This window comes from Chaetodon trifascialis, chromosome 1 (assembly GCF_039877785.1).
Source record: "Chaetodon trifascialis isolate fChaTrf1 chromosome 1, fChaTrf1.hap1, whole genome shotgun sequence".
Taxonomy (NCBI): Eukaryota; Metazoa; Chordata; class Actinopteri; order Chaetodontiformes; family Chaetodontidae; genus Chaetodon; species Chaetodon trifascialis.
Window position 1 is genome coordinate 26287035 of NC_092056.1, and position 14247 is coordinate 26301281.

At 44.5% G+C, this 14247-nt stretch overlaps 1 protein-coding gene across 5 annotated transcripts in view; it reads left to right on the forward strand.

Moving 5' to 3' along the window:
- The window catches only part of kif13ba (kinesin family member 13Ba), a 43364-nt gene that overhangs the window by 22551 nt on the left and 6566 nt on the right, over window positions 1-14247 (forward strand). For 2 of the 5 annotated variants that reach the window (XM_070981391.1, XM_070981310.1), the window contains exons 10-38: window positions 1546-1658; window positions 2130-2241; window positions 2328-2540; window positions 2624-2734; window positions 2914-3048; window positions 3775-3902; window positions 4053-4139; window positions 4462-4652; window positions 4753-5032; window positions 5232-5394; window positions 5609-5764; window positions 6001-6150; window positions 6499-6624; window positions 7529-7702; window positions 7955-8112; window positions 8250-8382; window positions 8540-8695; window positions 8785-8884; window positions 9062-9188; window positions 9393-9448; window positions 9540-9664; window positions 9788-10063; window positions 10155-10307; window positions 10568-10645; window positions 10819-10869; window positions 11146-11302; window positions 12141-12271; window positions 13050-13109; window positions 13453-14047. In XM_070981391.1, coding sequence (XP_070837492.1) covers window positions 1546-1658; window positions 2130-2241; window positions 2328-2540; window positions 2624-2734; window positions 2914-3048; window positions 3775-3902; window positions 4053-4139; window positions 4462-4652; window positions 4753-5032; window positions 5232-5394; window positions 5609-5764; window positions 6001-6150; window positions 6499-6624; window positions 7529-7702; window positions 7955-8112; window positions 8250-8382; window positions 8540-8695; window positions 8785-8884; window positions 9062-9188; window positions 9393-9448; window positions 9540-9664; window positions 9788-10063; window positions 10155-10307; window positions 10568-10645; window positions 10819-10869; window positions 11146-11302; window positions 12141-12271; window positions 13050-13109; window positions 13453-14047 — 4495 coding nt within the window. The remainder of the gene's footprint in view (window positions 1-1545; window positions 1659-2129; window positions 2242-2327; window positions 2541-2623; window positions 2735-2913; window positions 3049-3774; window positions 3903-4052; window positions 4140-4461; window positions 4653-4752; window positions 5033-5231; window positions 5395-5608; window positions 5765-6000; window positions 6151-6498; window positions 6625-7528; window positions 7703-7954; window positions 8113-8249; window positions 8383-8539; window positions 8696-8784; window positions 8885-9061; window positions 9189-9392; window positions 9449-9539; window positions 9665-9787; window positions 10064-10154; window positions 10308-10567; window positions 10646-10818; window positions 10870-11145; window positions 11303-12140; window positions 12272-13049; window positions 13110-13452; window positions 14048-14247) is intronic. The other 3 variants (XM_070981470.1, XM_070981549.1, XM_070981630.1) reach the window with 3 other exon arrangements.

Genomic DNA, 14247 nt, shown 5'->3' on the forward strand with positions numbered 1-14247 from the left:
ACTCCAGGAGCAAAATTTGAGATTTTAAAACATGATATGATCCTTTTCCAACACTCAAGACTAATTTTAGTTAGCTTTGTGACTTTTGAATTTCTTTTTCTTTTTTTTTCCTTTTTTTTTTGCTTAGCTTTAATTTCTTCAGCACCACAAGCAGCTAACAGGAAGTAGATGCTTTTGTTATTTAAATGTATTTTCAGGCAAAAGTCACAGCTTTCAAGAAGTTAGGAGTAGTTTAGAATCCAGACTGACTCATGGAGGTATGCGGCTGTAGGATTAAACCTGTTTTTTCAGAAGGTCCACTATAGACACAGACAGATGACTGAAGCTGCTGACGTTGAGCTGCTGATGTGCTGCTTTCACTGTGCGGCAGGTGAACGATCAGGTGTTACATTCAGCCTTGTCAGCTACTGACCTGTCACGCTTGGCCAGGAGTGGATCTGTCCCAGTGCAGATGGGGATGTGATATCCAGTTCTTTAACAGCCTGCAGCAGGAAACTGAAGGAACCTGTCAACAAGAGACTGAAAGATGAGAAACCAGAGTCTAACAGAGCATCTTGGCATCACCACGTCGATAGAATCACAAGAACCAGATCAAAGTGGAGAGAACAAGCCCCTCTGAACAAAAGTGGACCAAAGCGTCTACAGTAGCTCAGCAAAGGCAACAGCAAATTCACAAGGGGAGCTTTCTGATAAAGCCAAACGGCTTCTAGTTTATTTATGGGTTGTCTGTTGCTGCCATGCTTGCAAATCAGAGTAGTGCTTAGTTGAAATCCAGCCAGGGATTGCCTTGATGTAGTGCGGCCGTGGTGATTAATGAGACTTCGGAATTTTGTGACCTCACCTCACAATGATGTATGGTACTGCTTTCAGGAATTTCGGCAGATCCAGATCTGCAGGTATGTCCTAGACTGGAGCTCCAGGACATTTTATATGTCCCACCAGGCTGGACATTGCATTGCTTGGTGTCATATGGCTAACCATCCTGAGTTGACAAGTTGATGAATATTCAGTCAGAAGACAATAAGAAGGACAACAAAAGCTGGTCGCTTTATACAGAGTTCAGAAATGAAAGTCAACCCTTGTCAGGCTTCAAGGCCACTGTTGTTGTTGATGTGTCCTTCCAGCCCATTAAACCTGCGTCTTGCTATTTGGCTGCAAGACAAACAGAAAATAATGGCAATTATGACTGCCATTGTTGCTGTGAATAACATGTATGCCTTATGTCATTAGGAGTCATTCATGAGTTTGTTGGTGTAATAAATTTCTGAACTATATTAGCCAATGTTAAATACTGCCAGCTGTGGCCAGTATTAACGTGAACATAGTCTGAGCAAAGCTCAACTTATGGGTACAGTTTGCTCCAAGGTAGATAGAAAGCTGTCTGCTTTGGACATAAATGTTGACAGAAAAAACAAACAAATCTTCCACAACACCTAGGAGGCTTAGTGCTGCTAATGAATAAAGAATATGCAATTTGCCAGCTTACTGGCTAAATATAGAGGCAGTAATCATACTTTCTCTCTGTCCCATTCTCTCTCTGTCTAGACGAGTGGAGAGAAGGTGAGTCGGTTGAGTCTGGTTGACTTGGCTGGAAGTGAGCGAGCAGCAAAGACCGGAGCGGCAGGAGAACGGCTCAAGGAGGGAAGCAACATCAACAAGTACGCAAAAGCAGTTCAACACACATGCACATACAGAAACCCACAATTAGGTGTTTCCCCAGTTGTTGAGTATCCTTAGCTGTTACAGCTGTGCTTTCGTCCCTGCAGTGTTTTGTTTTGTTTTGTTTTTTAACCAGATAGTGTCGTCATACCACTCCTGTAACTCACTTTTGGTCATTTGCATTTTGGAATTGCAAAGTCCATGTGGTGGCGGAACATGACAGGGACAAAAGTGGTATACCCACCCCTAATATATAGTCCAACTGCAGCAACTTAAGCGTAGTATTATACAAAGTGAATGAGTCTGGAAAACTCTTCAAACACACTGAATGTTACATGACATGATGTGTCATATATGCAGAGATTCACCCACTAAAGAAACAGACACACAGTGATACCAACCCTTGAACAGATACATGAAGTGAAAAAGAAAGAACTTGACCCGAGTTTTTTTTTGTGCGTGTTTGTCAGGTCACTCACGACTCTGGGCCTTGTGATCTCGGCACTAGCTGAACAGGGAACAGCCAAGAACAAAAACAAGTTTGTTCCTTACAGAGACTCTGTTCTGACATGGCTGCTGAAGGTACATACATACATATCCAGTACATGTTCTTTACCGTCTCAAAGGAAAAGGGAAAATCCTCCTGTATTTCCTGCATCTTTCTCCAGGACTGTCTGGGTGGCAACAGTCGCACAGCAATGGTTGCAACTGTGAGTCCAGCAGCAGACAACTATGAGGAGACGCTATCGACCCTGCGCTACGCAGATCGAGCAAAGAGCATTGTGAACCATGCTGTAGTTAACGAGGACCCCAACGCTCGCATCATCAGGGAGCTCAGAGAGGAAGTAGAGAAACTAAGAGTACAACTGACTCAGGCAGAGGTGAGATATCTTTGAAATATTAGAAGTGAGCGTTTAGGAACCTCTGCTTTCCCATATTTCTCACTTTCTGTTTTTTCCTTCAGTCTTTGAAGGCTCCAGAGCTGAAAGACCGTCTAGAAGAGTCAGAAAAGTTGATTCAAGAGATGACCATCACCTGGGAGGAGAAACTTCGCAAAACTGAGGAGATTGCACAGGTAAGACAGATGAGAGTTTTGAAAGTTATTTAATTCTATATGTAATTATTAAACCAAATTGAGCAACTGTACAAGATCTCTCCCGGTTTGATTTTCTGCATTTGGTGAAGCTCCTCCCAAGCAGTAGTTTCAGATATGGACTTAAACACTGTATGAATGTTATGTTTGTGTGTTTGCAGGAGCGTCAGAAGCAGTTAGAGAGTCTGGGTATTTCTCTCCAGTCCTCAGGGATTAAGGTTGGAGATGATAAGAGTTTTCTTGTCAACCTTAACGCTGATCCTGCCCTTAATGAACTTCTGGTTTACTACCTGAAGGTATGCACACATGCACACACACACACACACACACACACACACACACACACACACACACACACACACGCACATATATATATCGGCCACCCTCTTCATGTTTTACTGAATGCCTTCTTATTTATTCGTCTTATAAACACCAGACAATATTGTCACTGAGTTTTCCATCTGTGTTTAAGTCAGTGTCCAATCCATCTGCCCTTTTTAACATTACATCCCAGCTCTGCCATTGGGATTGTAGAAAAAATTTCATAACAGCCTGTGTGAGTAGGAGTCAGTTGTCATCGACTGACGATGGGTGCTTGTGGATAACTGTGTTTTGTGTTTTTGGAAGCCTCGAGACAGAAATGTAATCAATTCTATCAAATCTGACTGCACAGATCAGCTTTTGAGGGAAAAAAGGGTAATAAAAAGTTGGTGGGTTGGATCAGAACAGATAAAGTCATATCAAAACTCATGGCAGGGGCAAATCAAGTTTGTCAGTTGTGCTTGTATTTATAACAACAATGGATACTTTCCAGACTCGCTTTAATCCAGTAATTTGTCCGACTGTCAGATGATAAAGTCAAGCAATATCTTGAATGTTTATACCCAATTTTATTTTTCTTATTTTTTTTATTCCTGCTCTTATTTGTGTAGTAGCACCTTGGGCCTGTGAAGAATGACATTGTGATCTGCTCTGTACTCTGTATATGGATGAATGACAATAAACTTGAACTTGTGTTTCAGGAGCACACAAAGGTGGGCTCAGCAGACTCTCAGGACATCCAACTGTGCGGGATGGGTATCCTGGCAGAGCACTGCATCATCGAAATCGCAGATGCTGCTGTCATCCTCACGCCCTACCGCAATGCTCGGTAAGGACCACCAACATCACACACTTAAAGTCCAGTGTTGGCAAGACACCTAAAATGGCGTTGTTAAGAGTTCTTTTACCACTGGAGACATCGTCACATCAGTTTTTATCAGTAAATCCTAATGTCAGTGCTGCCTTTATTGTGTTTTAGGACGTGTGTTAATGGTTCTCCAGTAACCAGTGGTCTGCAGCTTCATCACGGGGACCGAATCCTCTGGGGAAACAACCATTTCTTCAGGTAATTTTATATATATATATTTTGTATGTTTGCTGATTTGTATTTGTGAATGTTTTTTTCGTATCATAAAAAATTGCTCATACTTCTGAAAATGATTTTGTCAATTTGGATAAATTGCACACACTTCAAATTCATGTACACATTTTTAATTTGTAGTTAGTTTTTTATTCAGACGCACCCAGCTCTTCTAATGTATCTCATCTGTGATCTGTAATAGTTAGGAATTATTCAAGATATTACCTAATCGCTGATAATTGGGTTATAGCAAACTGACCAACTGATACCAAAGATTACAGTGAATTAATTGGACATCCCACTGCAGGATCAACCTGCCTAAGCGGCGTTTTCGGGGAACTGAGGATGAGGAGGGCGAGGGTAGCGTAATGAAGAACAGTGGCAGCAGCGAGCAGCTGGATGCAGATGGTGACACAGCCAGCGAAGTGTCTAGTGAAGTCAGCTTCTCCTATGAGTTTGCCCAGACAGAGGTCATGATGAAGGCCCTGGGCAATAATGGTAAGGAGGCGTTAAATATCTTTACTCTGCATAGACAGAACATCAGCTAGTTTATTCTCCTGTGTGTGTTTTCTGATTCATCTACGTTTTGTCCTGTCAGACCCCATGCAAGCAGTCCTGCAGTCTTTGGAGAGGCAGCATGAAGAGGAGAAGCGCTCTGCTCTGGAGCGACAGAGACAAATGTATGAACAGGAACTCCAGCAGCTCCGCAAGAAGCTGAACCCGGACCGTCTGTCCACGGGCTCGTCTGGAGGGTCAGTGTCTGGCCAGCAAGGTCCGGGACAGCAGTCTCACTACCGCAGCCTGGAGAGACTCAGTATGGGAGGAATGAGTCATTCATCCAGTGCTCAGAGCAGACTGAGACAGTGGAGTGAGGACAGGTGCGAGTGTTTGTATGTCTGTCTGTCTGTCTGTCTGTCTGTCTGCCTATATAGAAATGCACACTGAATTAGAGACTCTTTACTTCCATGTATTCTACGTCCATTTGGATATGAATACAAACTAAACACCTTCTCCTTCCATTCCCTGCTCCCTGCCTCGGTCACTCTTTCTTCTCTGCCACCTCCATTCCTCCAACAGGGAGGTGGTGCTGGTGAGGAGTCTGCGGCGGCTGAGGGAGCAGATAGTGAGGGCAAACCTCCTGGTGCAAGAAGCCTGTTTCATCGCTGAGGAGCTGGAGCGACACACAGAGTACAGAGTCACGCTGCAAATCCCATCAGACAACCTCAACGCAAACCGCAAGGTCTCACACATAAACATGTGGCCACTCATATGCACATTCCCTGTCTTCTGTTTTCAGCAGAGCCAGTTCTCTTAATATATCTGTGTGTGTGTGTGTGTGTGTGTGTGTGTGTGTGTGTGTGTGTGTGTGTGTGTGTGTGTGTGTGTGTGTGTGTGTGTGTGTGTGTGTGTGTGTGTGTGTGTGTGTGTGTGTGTGTGTGTGTGTGTGTGTGTAGAGGGATGCAGTGCTCAGTGAACCAGCAATTCAGGTTCGACGTCGGTGTCGAGGGAAGCAGATCTGGAGTCTGGAGAAGATGGAGAACCGTCTGGTCGATATGAGAGAGCTGTACCAGGAATGGCAGGACTACCACGTCCATCACCATGACAACCCTGTGAGTTAGCTTGACAAATGTGCCACGTGAAGTCTTATCAATTACCCTCCCAAGTCACTAGGACAGGAACAGGAGTCCCCCAATCCAGTAAAGACCTACTTAAATGAGGACACACCCTTTGGCCAGCATATGGAATCATAAATGAGTACTATTGGGACCTGTGTGCTAACATGCTAAAACTTGCATTTCAGTAAATTTAAGTTGCATTCCATGCTATCCTGTTTGCCCTCGTTCAGGTGATGCGCTCATATTTCCGTCGAGCAGACCCGTTCTTTGACGAGCAGGAAAACCACAGTCTGATCGGCGTTGCCAACGTCTTCCTTTCCTGCCTCTTCTATGACGTCAAGCTGCAGTACGCTGTTCCCATCATCAACCAGAAGGGGGAGGTGGGTCGTCAAAGACTTGTTGGTTAAATCCCATTATCTGTTTTTCACAGCTTTCATTCTCCAGAATGAATTTCCTCAGTGTCGTTTCTGTTGGTTTCTAAATTTCAGAAACTACTTCTGTTTAGATTTTACATTGGTCAAACGCTATTCAGACGATAATCATGTTCCAAGAATGCTAAAGTCCTGTAGTGTTGATGGCAAAATACAATAAAAACTATAAAAAGGAAATGCCAGCTGTAGTTGTGGAGTGGACCATACATTCACAGACACATTCTGGGTGTGATTGCAAAGAAGGTTGGGTTGTTTTTTTTATTGTTTTTTATGTGTGTTTTCACACTCTGTGGTCAGGTGGCAGGGCGTCTTCATGTGGAGGTGGTGAGAGTTGGAGGGGGATTGGAGGACAACATGGCTGGAGGAGATGAATCCGACAACAACCAAGACGCTGAAGTCCAGGATCGCAAACTGGTCTGCATGGTAAGACGGACAGATCATCAGCCAGATGTACATCATCTCTGTTCAGACCCGCTGTAGTCAGTAGTTTGAACTCATTCCTTTAGCTTTGATTTCTAGTTCAAAGAGCATTAAGTGCATTTAGTCTACTTAAATTTTCATTACACACTCAGTTGCCAGTTTATTAGGTAAACTAAGTTAAACCTGTCCTGCAACACATCCCACCTTCAATAATGTTGATATATAGTAATATGTAATGATAGTAATTAGTGCTGTCAAAAATATTGCGTCATTTTTTTTTTTATTGCGAGATTAACGCTCTTTGTGACCTAGTGAACCTGTAGTTTTTTATAAGCTGTGGCCACTGCTAGTAACGTAAGAAAAACTACAGGATTCTACAGGAGTTTAAGCCATGGTTTAACTGCACTATGGCCTGAGTCCTAGTTTACAATGATGTGCACTTTATTTTGTATCACCCTGTTTTGATCCCTTAGAAAGGGTTGTTGAAGGGGCTTTTTTTAATCAAGTTTTTATTTTTTGTCATCTGTTTATTGACAGTGTTAAATTGTGTGAGATTTGATTCATTCAAATGTGAATGACTGCTCGAAGTGAGAATGTTAGTGTGAAATATAACACTACACATTGTTGTTTTCAATTAAAAAACATTTGCACAAAGCAAGCCTATCCACTTTTCCATGTTGATAACAGTATTAAAATGATAATTCAAGGGACATTCAGAATAGATAAAAATGTGCGATTAATTTGCGATTAATCGCGAGTTAACTATGACAGTCATGAGATTAATCGGGATTAAATATTTTAATCGATTGACAGCACTAATAGTAATATTAGACTGCATTAATTTTAGCTTGCAAAAGATATATGTTTAAATGTTGAAATGATTTTTTTACCTGTGCATCCTCTACAGATAAAGATCCTGCAGGCCACTGGTCTTCCTCAGTTTCTGTCCAACTTCGTCTTCTGTCAGTATGCATTCTGGGACCAGCCTGAGCCCATCATTGTGGCTCCTGAAGTAGACCCATCATCCTCTTCGCCCAGCACCAAGGACCCACACTGCATGGTGGTGTTTGACAGCTGCAAGGTAAAACCTGGGCGGGAGACAACGAGTCCAGATTCAGTGCTTTAATGAACCTTTAATTGTTCTTGTGTTTAACTGACACATGGGGAGGAGGAAATGAAATCGTTAGTGGTGGTGGTGGGGTTCTAACTTGTTGTTGTTGTTGTTGTTGTTGTTGTTGTTGTTGTTGTTGTTGTTGTTGTTGGTGGTGGTGGTGGTGGTGGTGGTGGTGGTGGTGGTGGTATAATGGTCTGATTTTTTTCTTTGGTCCTGTAGGAGCTGGCAGTGTCAGTAACAGAGGATTTCATCGAATATTTGACTGAAGGGGCAGTTGCCATTGAGGTGTATGGACACAGACAGGCTGATGCAGGGAGAAATCCTGCCCTGTGGGACCTCAGCATCATCCAGGCCAAGACACGCACACTACGAGATAGGTAGACACACACACTCACCCCTGGCTCATAGTGTTGCTTGCAAGACTAGTTTGACATGCTTTCCAGTAAGTGATGAAAAAACCAATGCACCAGTGTTGCTCACATTTGCCAATAATGTTTAATAATGTTTTATGAAGGTGGAGTGAGGTAACACGTCGCTTGGAGCTGTGGATTCAGATCCTGGAGATAAACGAGAACGGAGACTTTGTCCCAGTGGAAGTGGTTCCTGCTAGAGATGTGCGGACCGGGGGAATCTTCCAGCTTCGGCAGGTAGGGATGAGCCAGAACACAACCACAGTCAAACTGGTCACCGCAGGTGGAACTGGCAAACTACAGCTGAAAAGCCAACTTCAGAGTATTTTCAAACTAATGTCCTCTCTCCTAAATGTCTGTGTCTTGCTCCATCTCCTCCCCCTCCTCATCAAAGGGTCAGTCAAGGCGAATCCAGGTGGACGTGCGCTCAGTTCAGGACTCGGGCACCATGCCTTTGATAGCAGAAATACTGCTTGCAGTGTCAGTAGGTTGTGTGGAGATCAGAAACACCACAGCAAACCAGGAAGGAGATGAGATGGACAGTTATCAGGTAGACCCCTTTAAAACAACCCTACAGTCTTGTCTTACATTGACTTACAGAGGAACTGAAGATGATTATCTGATTGGTTTGTTGTAAAGGAAAGAGACCTGGAACGTATGAGGGGCCAGTGGTTAGGTGCTCTCACTAAGAGACAGGAGTACCTCGACCAGCACCTGCAGAGCCTGGTCAGCAAAGCAGGTAATGCATTAAAACACACACGTCAGTATGCTTACACATTCAGAAATGTGTAATGCTGTTCTCTGCTCCTGTAGCTCAAGGTTGTATTGACAGGCGTCTTCAGGATTAGGCAAGTTAAAATGTGCGTGTGTTTTAGTTTATGGTGTGTTTAACGTTTGAGCGTTGTTGTGCGCACAGAAAAGACAGAGGACGACATCGAGAGGGAGGCCCAGCTGCTCGAGTGGCGCTTGACTCTGACAGAGGAGAGGAACGCTGTTATGGTGCCCTCTGCTGGCAGCGGCATTCCTGGAGCGCCTGCTGAATGGTATGACACACAGCAGGGTGTGTCTCTGTGTGTGTGTGTGTGTGTGTGTGTGTGTGTGTGTGTGTGTGTGTGTGTGTGTGTGTGTGTGTGTGTGTGTGTGTGTGTGTGTGTGTGTGTGTGTGTGTGTGTGTGTGATTTGATTTAGTATTTCTTTGTGATTGCCTCAACTTACCTTAACAGAAAATATATCTTGATTGTTCACAGGGTTCCTCTGCCAGGCATGGAGACTCATATTCCTGTTGTCTTCCTGAACCTCAAACGTATGTCCCTTCCTTTCTGTATGACATATGCTTGCTCACAGGTTTTTCTACTCACAGGCTGATTTACAATATTTTCTGTTGGTTTTCCCAGCTGATGACCTCAGCTCTCAAGACCAGTTTGAGGTTCCTGAGGCCGGAGGTTGGGATGCCACCCTGAGCGGAGAGGATGAGGATGATTTCTTTGACCTACAGATTGTCAAACACTACGATGGAGAGGTGAGCATGGACCTGCATGAGGTTTTTTTTTTTTTTTGCTTGTTTCTTTGTTTTTCCAAGGAATTCCTGGAGTCCATTCTGGGAACCGTTTCATTAACTGGTTGTGTTTGTCCGACCCCGTAGGTAAAAGCAGAGGCATCATGGGACTCCACTGTCCATGATTGTCCCCAGCTCAGCCGTGGGGGAGCGTGGCCGGAGCAGCGAGTATACCTGACAGTTAGAGTGGTGGTTCAGCTGAGCCACCCTGCCGACATGCAGCTGGTCCTGAGAAAGAGGATCTGCGTCAACGTTAACCCGGGCCGCCAGGGTTTTGCCCACAACTTCCTCAGAAGGATGTCGACCCGCAGCACCATACCTGGCTGTGGGGTCACCTTTGAGGTGGTCTCCAACATCCCTGGGGTAAGGCCGGGGTGAAATGTCAGGGAACTAGTGTTTTGCCAAAGATATCAGCAGGGAGGATGATGGAAAACATGATATTTTGTCCCATCAGGACGCCCCTGGTTCAGAGGACAGGGAGATGCTGGCCCGGCTTGCTGCCAGCGCACACAACAGCCAGTCAGGTGATGACGAGGCTGCAATTGAGAAATACCTCCGCAGTGTCCTCAGTCTGGAGAACATCCTGACTCTGGATAGACTCAGACAGGTAAACGGAGAAACTGGTAGATTTAGAGTCAGAGAGTTAATTTTAACACATATCAGCCTACAAGAGTCATTGCTTGTTAGAAGTTGTTTTTTTTTTCTTTCTGCACTTTATACTTTTTATACTTTCCAGTATGTTGAAAATGTCCTCTCTGTGTGTGTGTGTGTGTGTGTGTGTGTGTGTGTGTGTGTGTGTGTGTGTGTGTGTGTGTGTGTGTGTGTGTGTGTGTGTGTGTGTGTGTGTGTGTGTGTGTGTGTTTTTAGGAGGTGGCTGTGAAGGAGCAACTGACAGGCAGAGGGAGGAGCAACAGAAGGAGCCTAAGTTCTCCTTCCGTCCACAGGGTAAACACAAATACAATGACATTATACTGCCCAATATATTACAACATCATATGAATTCTCTCTCTCTCTGTCTCTCTCTCTGTCTCTCTCTCTCTCTCTCTCTCTCTCTCTCTCTCTCTCTCTCTCTCTCTCTCTCTCTCTCTCTCTCTCTCTCTCTGTTCATTCGTCCTCAGCTGTCTGGAAGCAGACAAGACTTATCCACAACCTGCCTGCTTGACGATAAGGTAACACACAGGATATGCTTCAGTCTCTACATCAAGTTCAAAGTGTTGTGATCATTTGTGGATCCAGTTTCAATCATTTGTCTGATGTAATTAAATAAAACTTTCCTGTTTAAAGTAGCAAAGTGAAAACTTCTCAGTCTCATATATCATGTTCATGCACAGTGGTGACATCTGCTTTCACACGTTGTTCTACAATACACTTTTTTTTGCCCTGATACCATAATTTATTATTTTACATATATATTACAAACCAATGTCTTTCTGTCCGTTTCTCAGGGCCGATGGGAGAGTCAGCAGGATATCTTCATGCCTTCCCAGTGCCACCGCACCCTCCCCCGGCCTGCGTCTTCTCCCTCCACCTATTCCACCTCCCCCTCTTCATCCCCTACTCCCTTCGGCATGACGCCGCCACAGACCCAGGAACCAGAGCAAGGTAAACCTTTCCCCACTTTGCCTTTCCGCTCTTCTCTACTGTGAATTCCTCATCACTTTACCTCCATGCTTCATACTCTTACTCTCCTACCAGTTCTTTCATCCTCCTCTCCTCTTCTTTCCAAACAGATTTATCCATTTCTACTATATACTGATCTCACTGGTGCTTTGACACACTCCTTGCTTTGCTCTTCTTCCATCTCTTCTCCTTCTGTTTGATGTTGCCAACATACAGCAGTTCATGACACAGTCCCATGTGTCGTTTCCATAATTAAATGCTGGGTCTCTACTCGTTTCCTTCCTCCCTAGTAGTGTCTGTCCTCCTACCTGCTCCTTCTGGTGTCAGTCACATCTGTTTGTGTAACCTGCGTTGTCTCATGCAATGTGTTGCTTCTCTTGCTTCATATTCATTACCAAAGCTTTTCAGTGTCAAGTTAATTGACCTGTTTCTATCAGTCTGAATATTTCTCTTTCTCATAGTCATTTCTTGCCCATGTCAGAAATCACGTTAGTCTGATGTCCTTCAGATTAATTCCGTCCACAGAATGAATTAATCTGTTTTTTTATGATTAGTTTCTGTTTGATAATTCAGTGAATTAGAATGTTTAATCACATTGTAATAGCCAAATCAGCCATCTGTGCGTCAGTGTGTCCTATGGCCAGCTGATGTCTTCTGTCTGTCACTGTGTTGGGGTTTTTTGCCATTTTCTGGACTCGCTTTCAACTTCCGGTCTTAATCTTTCACACCTCTCTGCCTCCCACACCTGCTCATCTTTCCTTGCTTCCTTCCTCTTCTGCCTCGTCCTCCTCCTCTCTCACTTCTCCACCCCCTCCCCCAGGTCGTTCAGGACTTGCTGCCTCTTATCTTTCAGTTAAGGCGCTGGTTCCTCAGATGCCCAAACTGCTCAAGTCTCTGTTTCCAGCACGAGACGACAAGAAGGAGTTGAGACCGTCACCGCACAGCCAGCAGGTCAGCAGAGTCAGCAGAGCTCAGAGCCCAGAAAACTGTGCCTGGTTGCATAAACTACCTTAAGTTTCAAACTTCAGCTTGTCTCTTGTGCAAACTTATAATGTCCCTGATGTTTCCCTAAACTCAGGGGTTCATTTAGGAGAGACTTGTCTCCTTGCCTCAGTGTTTAAACTAAGACTTTCACTGTAGTTACTGTCATGATACAGCATGTGCACTTCAGTTGCCATGGTTACACTTCTCTCACGTCATCATCCTTTAACATTACATCAGCATCCAATCTATATTCTCTAACAAGTCGCACGACTCACAGTTCAGTAGGTTTTCCTTGTCCCGACAGATGTGTGCTGGTATCCCCCCTCCTCAGTCACATTAAATTCAGCCATTGTCTTACGTTTCCCAAATTAATTCACTTCTAAGAGAATCGTATGGACTCATTTAAAAATTTCTAAGGAAAATAGCTACCAAAGACCTACTAGCAATATATAAGGAAATACATAAGGAGCTAAGGGCAGACACTTGGAGATCAAAGGGTTCCCCTTGAAACATTGTAAGGAAATCCATATGGAGATTTTATGCAGCTCATTTCTCTCAGGCACACTTTGTGGTTTAATGTAACGGAGCACAGGCCTTTGTCTAACTGTGTGAATTACAGTAAAAAATAACATGTGTATAACAAATAATGACTCATACTAGGCTGGTTCAACTGCTATATTTCAAGCTCATGCAGCGAGGCCACCATTCATGTTTGCTTGTCATGACCTTATTTGTTGTTACTCAGCAGCATGTTCCTCGCATCATGGCATCAGGAGGGGACGACAGCCGAGTCAAGGCTGAGACGGTGAGATTGTGTCCCTGTCCAGCTTCCCCTTAGGAGTTGAACAGTTTTTTGTTGTTGTTGTTGTTTTTTTTTTTATGTTTTTGCAAGCTGCAGTAACATAAATGTACATGTACATCATATGTGGTTTAGAGACCTTTTCATGTATTTACTCATTAGCCCAAAGGGAAGCAGCATTATCTGTGTAGTTGACCACTAGACTTTATAGAAAATGATTGTTCCAGTGAGTGGTTGTAGCGTTTTTGGGGAAGTTGATTATTGTTGCTGATTATTCTTTGTTGTTTTGCCTTGTCTGCATGCTCTCGTCTGTCCCTCCGCTCCTGTGGCAACCATTGGTGTCCTGTAGACTGCTATTCTACGGCCCCCAACCAAAGACAGACGGGCTGAGTTCCCAGAAGTCCCTCCTCTTCCTGTGCATGACCCGCATGACACTACCCCCCTCAGCCCTCTCAGCCAGTCATCAAGCGGCTACTTCTCCAGTAGTGTTTCTACAGTTACTCTGTCTGACGTCCTCCAACCCTCCTCCTCATCCTCCTCCCTCCTGGCCGCTGAGACTACGTTACCCACAAACTCCCAGCAGCAGGGCGCTGACAGGAACGATGTTGTGACCTCTCCCTCTCAGTTTAGCGTCAAGATGGCCGTCGTCACTCCACCTGTTTCCCACAGCACAACCAACCACAACAACGTCACCACAGAAAACTCCTTCTCTGAACAGAAGCTGGTCAACTCAGGAGGAGGAGGAGGAGGAGGTGAAGGCTTCGAGAGGCTGGAGATCTTTGTGGATGATGAAGAGCGTAGCCATGATGATGTACTGCCCGATTGGCTGACAGATGGGGCGTGTGTTACAGTGGGAAGCAATAAGGCTGGAACAGTGCGCTACGTGGGAACGACACAGTTCGCTGAGGGAGTGTGGGTGGGGGTGGAGCTGGACACCCCTGTAGGTAGGTTCACAGTTAAAAAGGGTCATTTCACCCAAATGATGCAGATGCATGAGAAACCACTCCCTCAAACACCAGGCTTTAGCAGAGTGAAAGAGCACTGCTCATTTATACTACATACAGTGTAGTGTAGTACTTCTGTAAAAAGTATTTCAGAATGATCAGCTGAGCCCTGACTGGCTCCTCAGTCAATATGCTGCCTT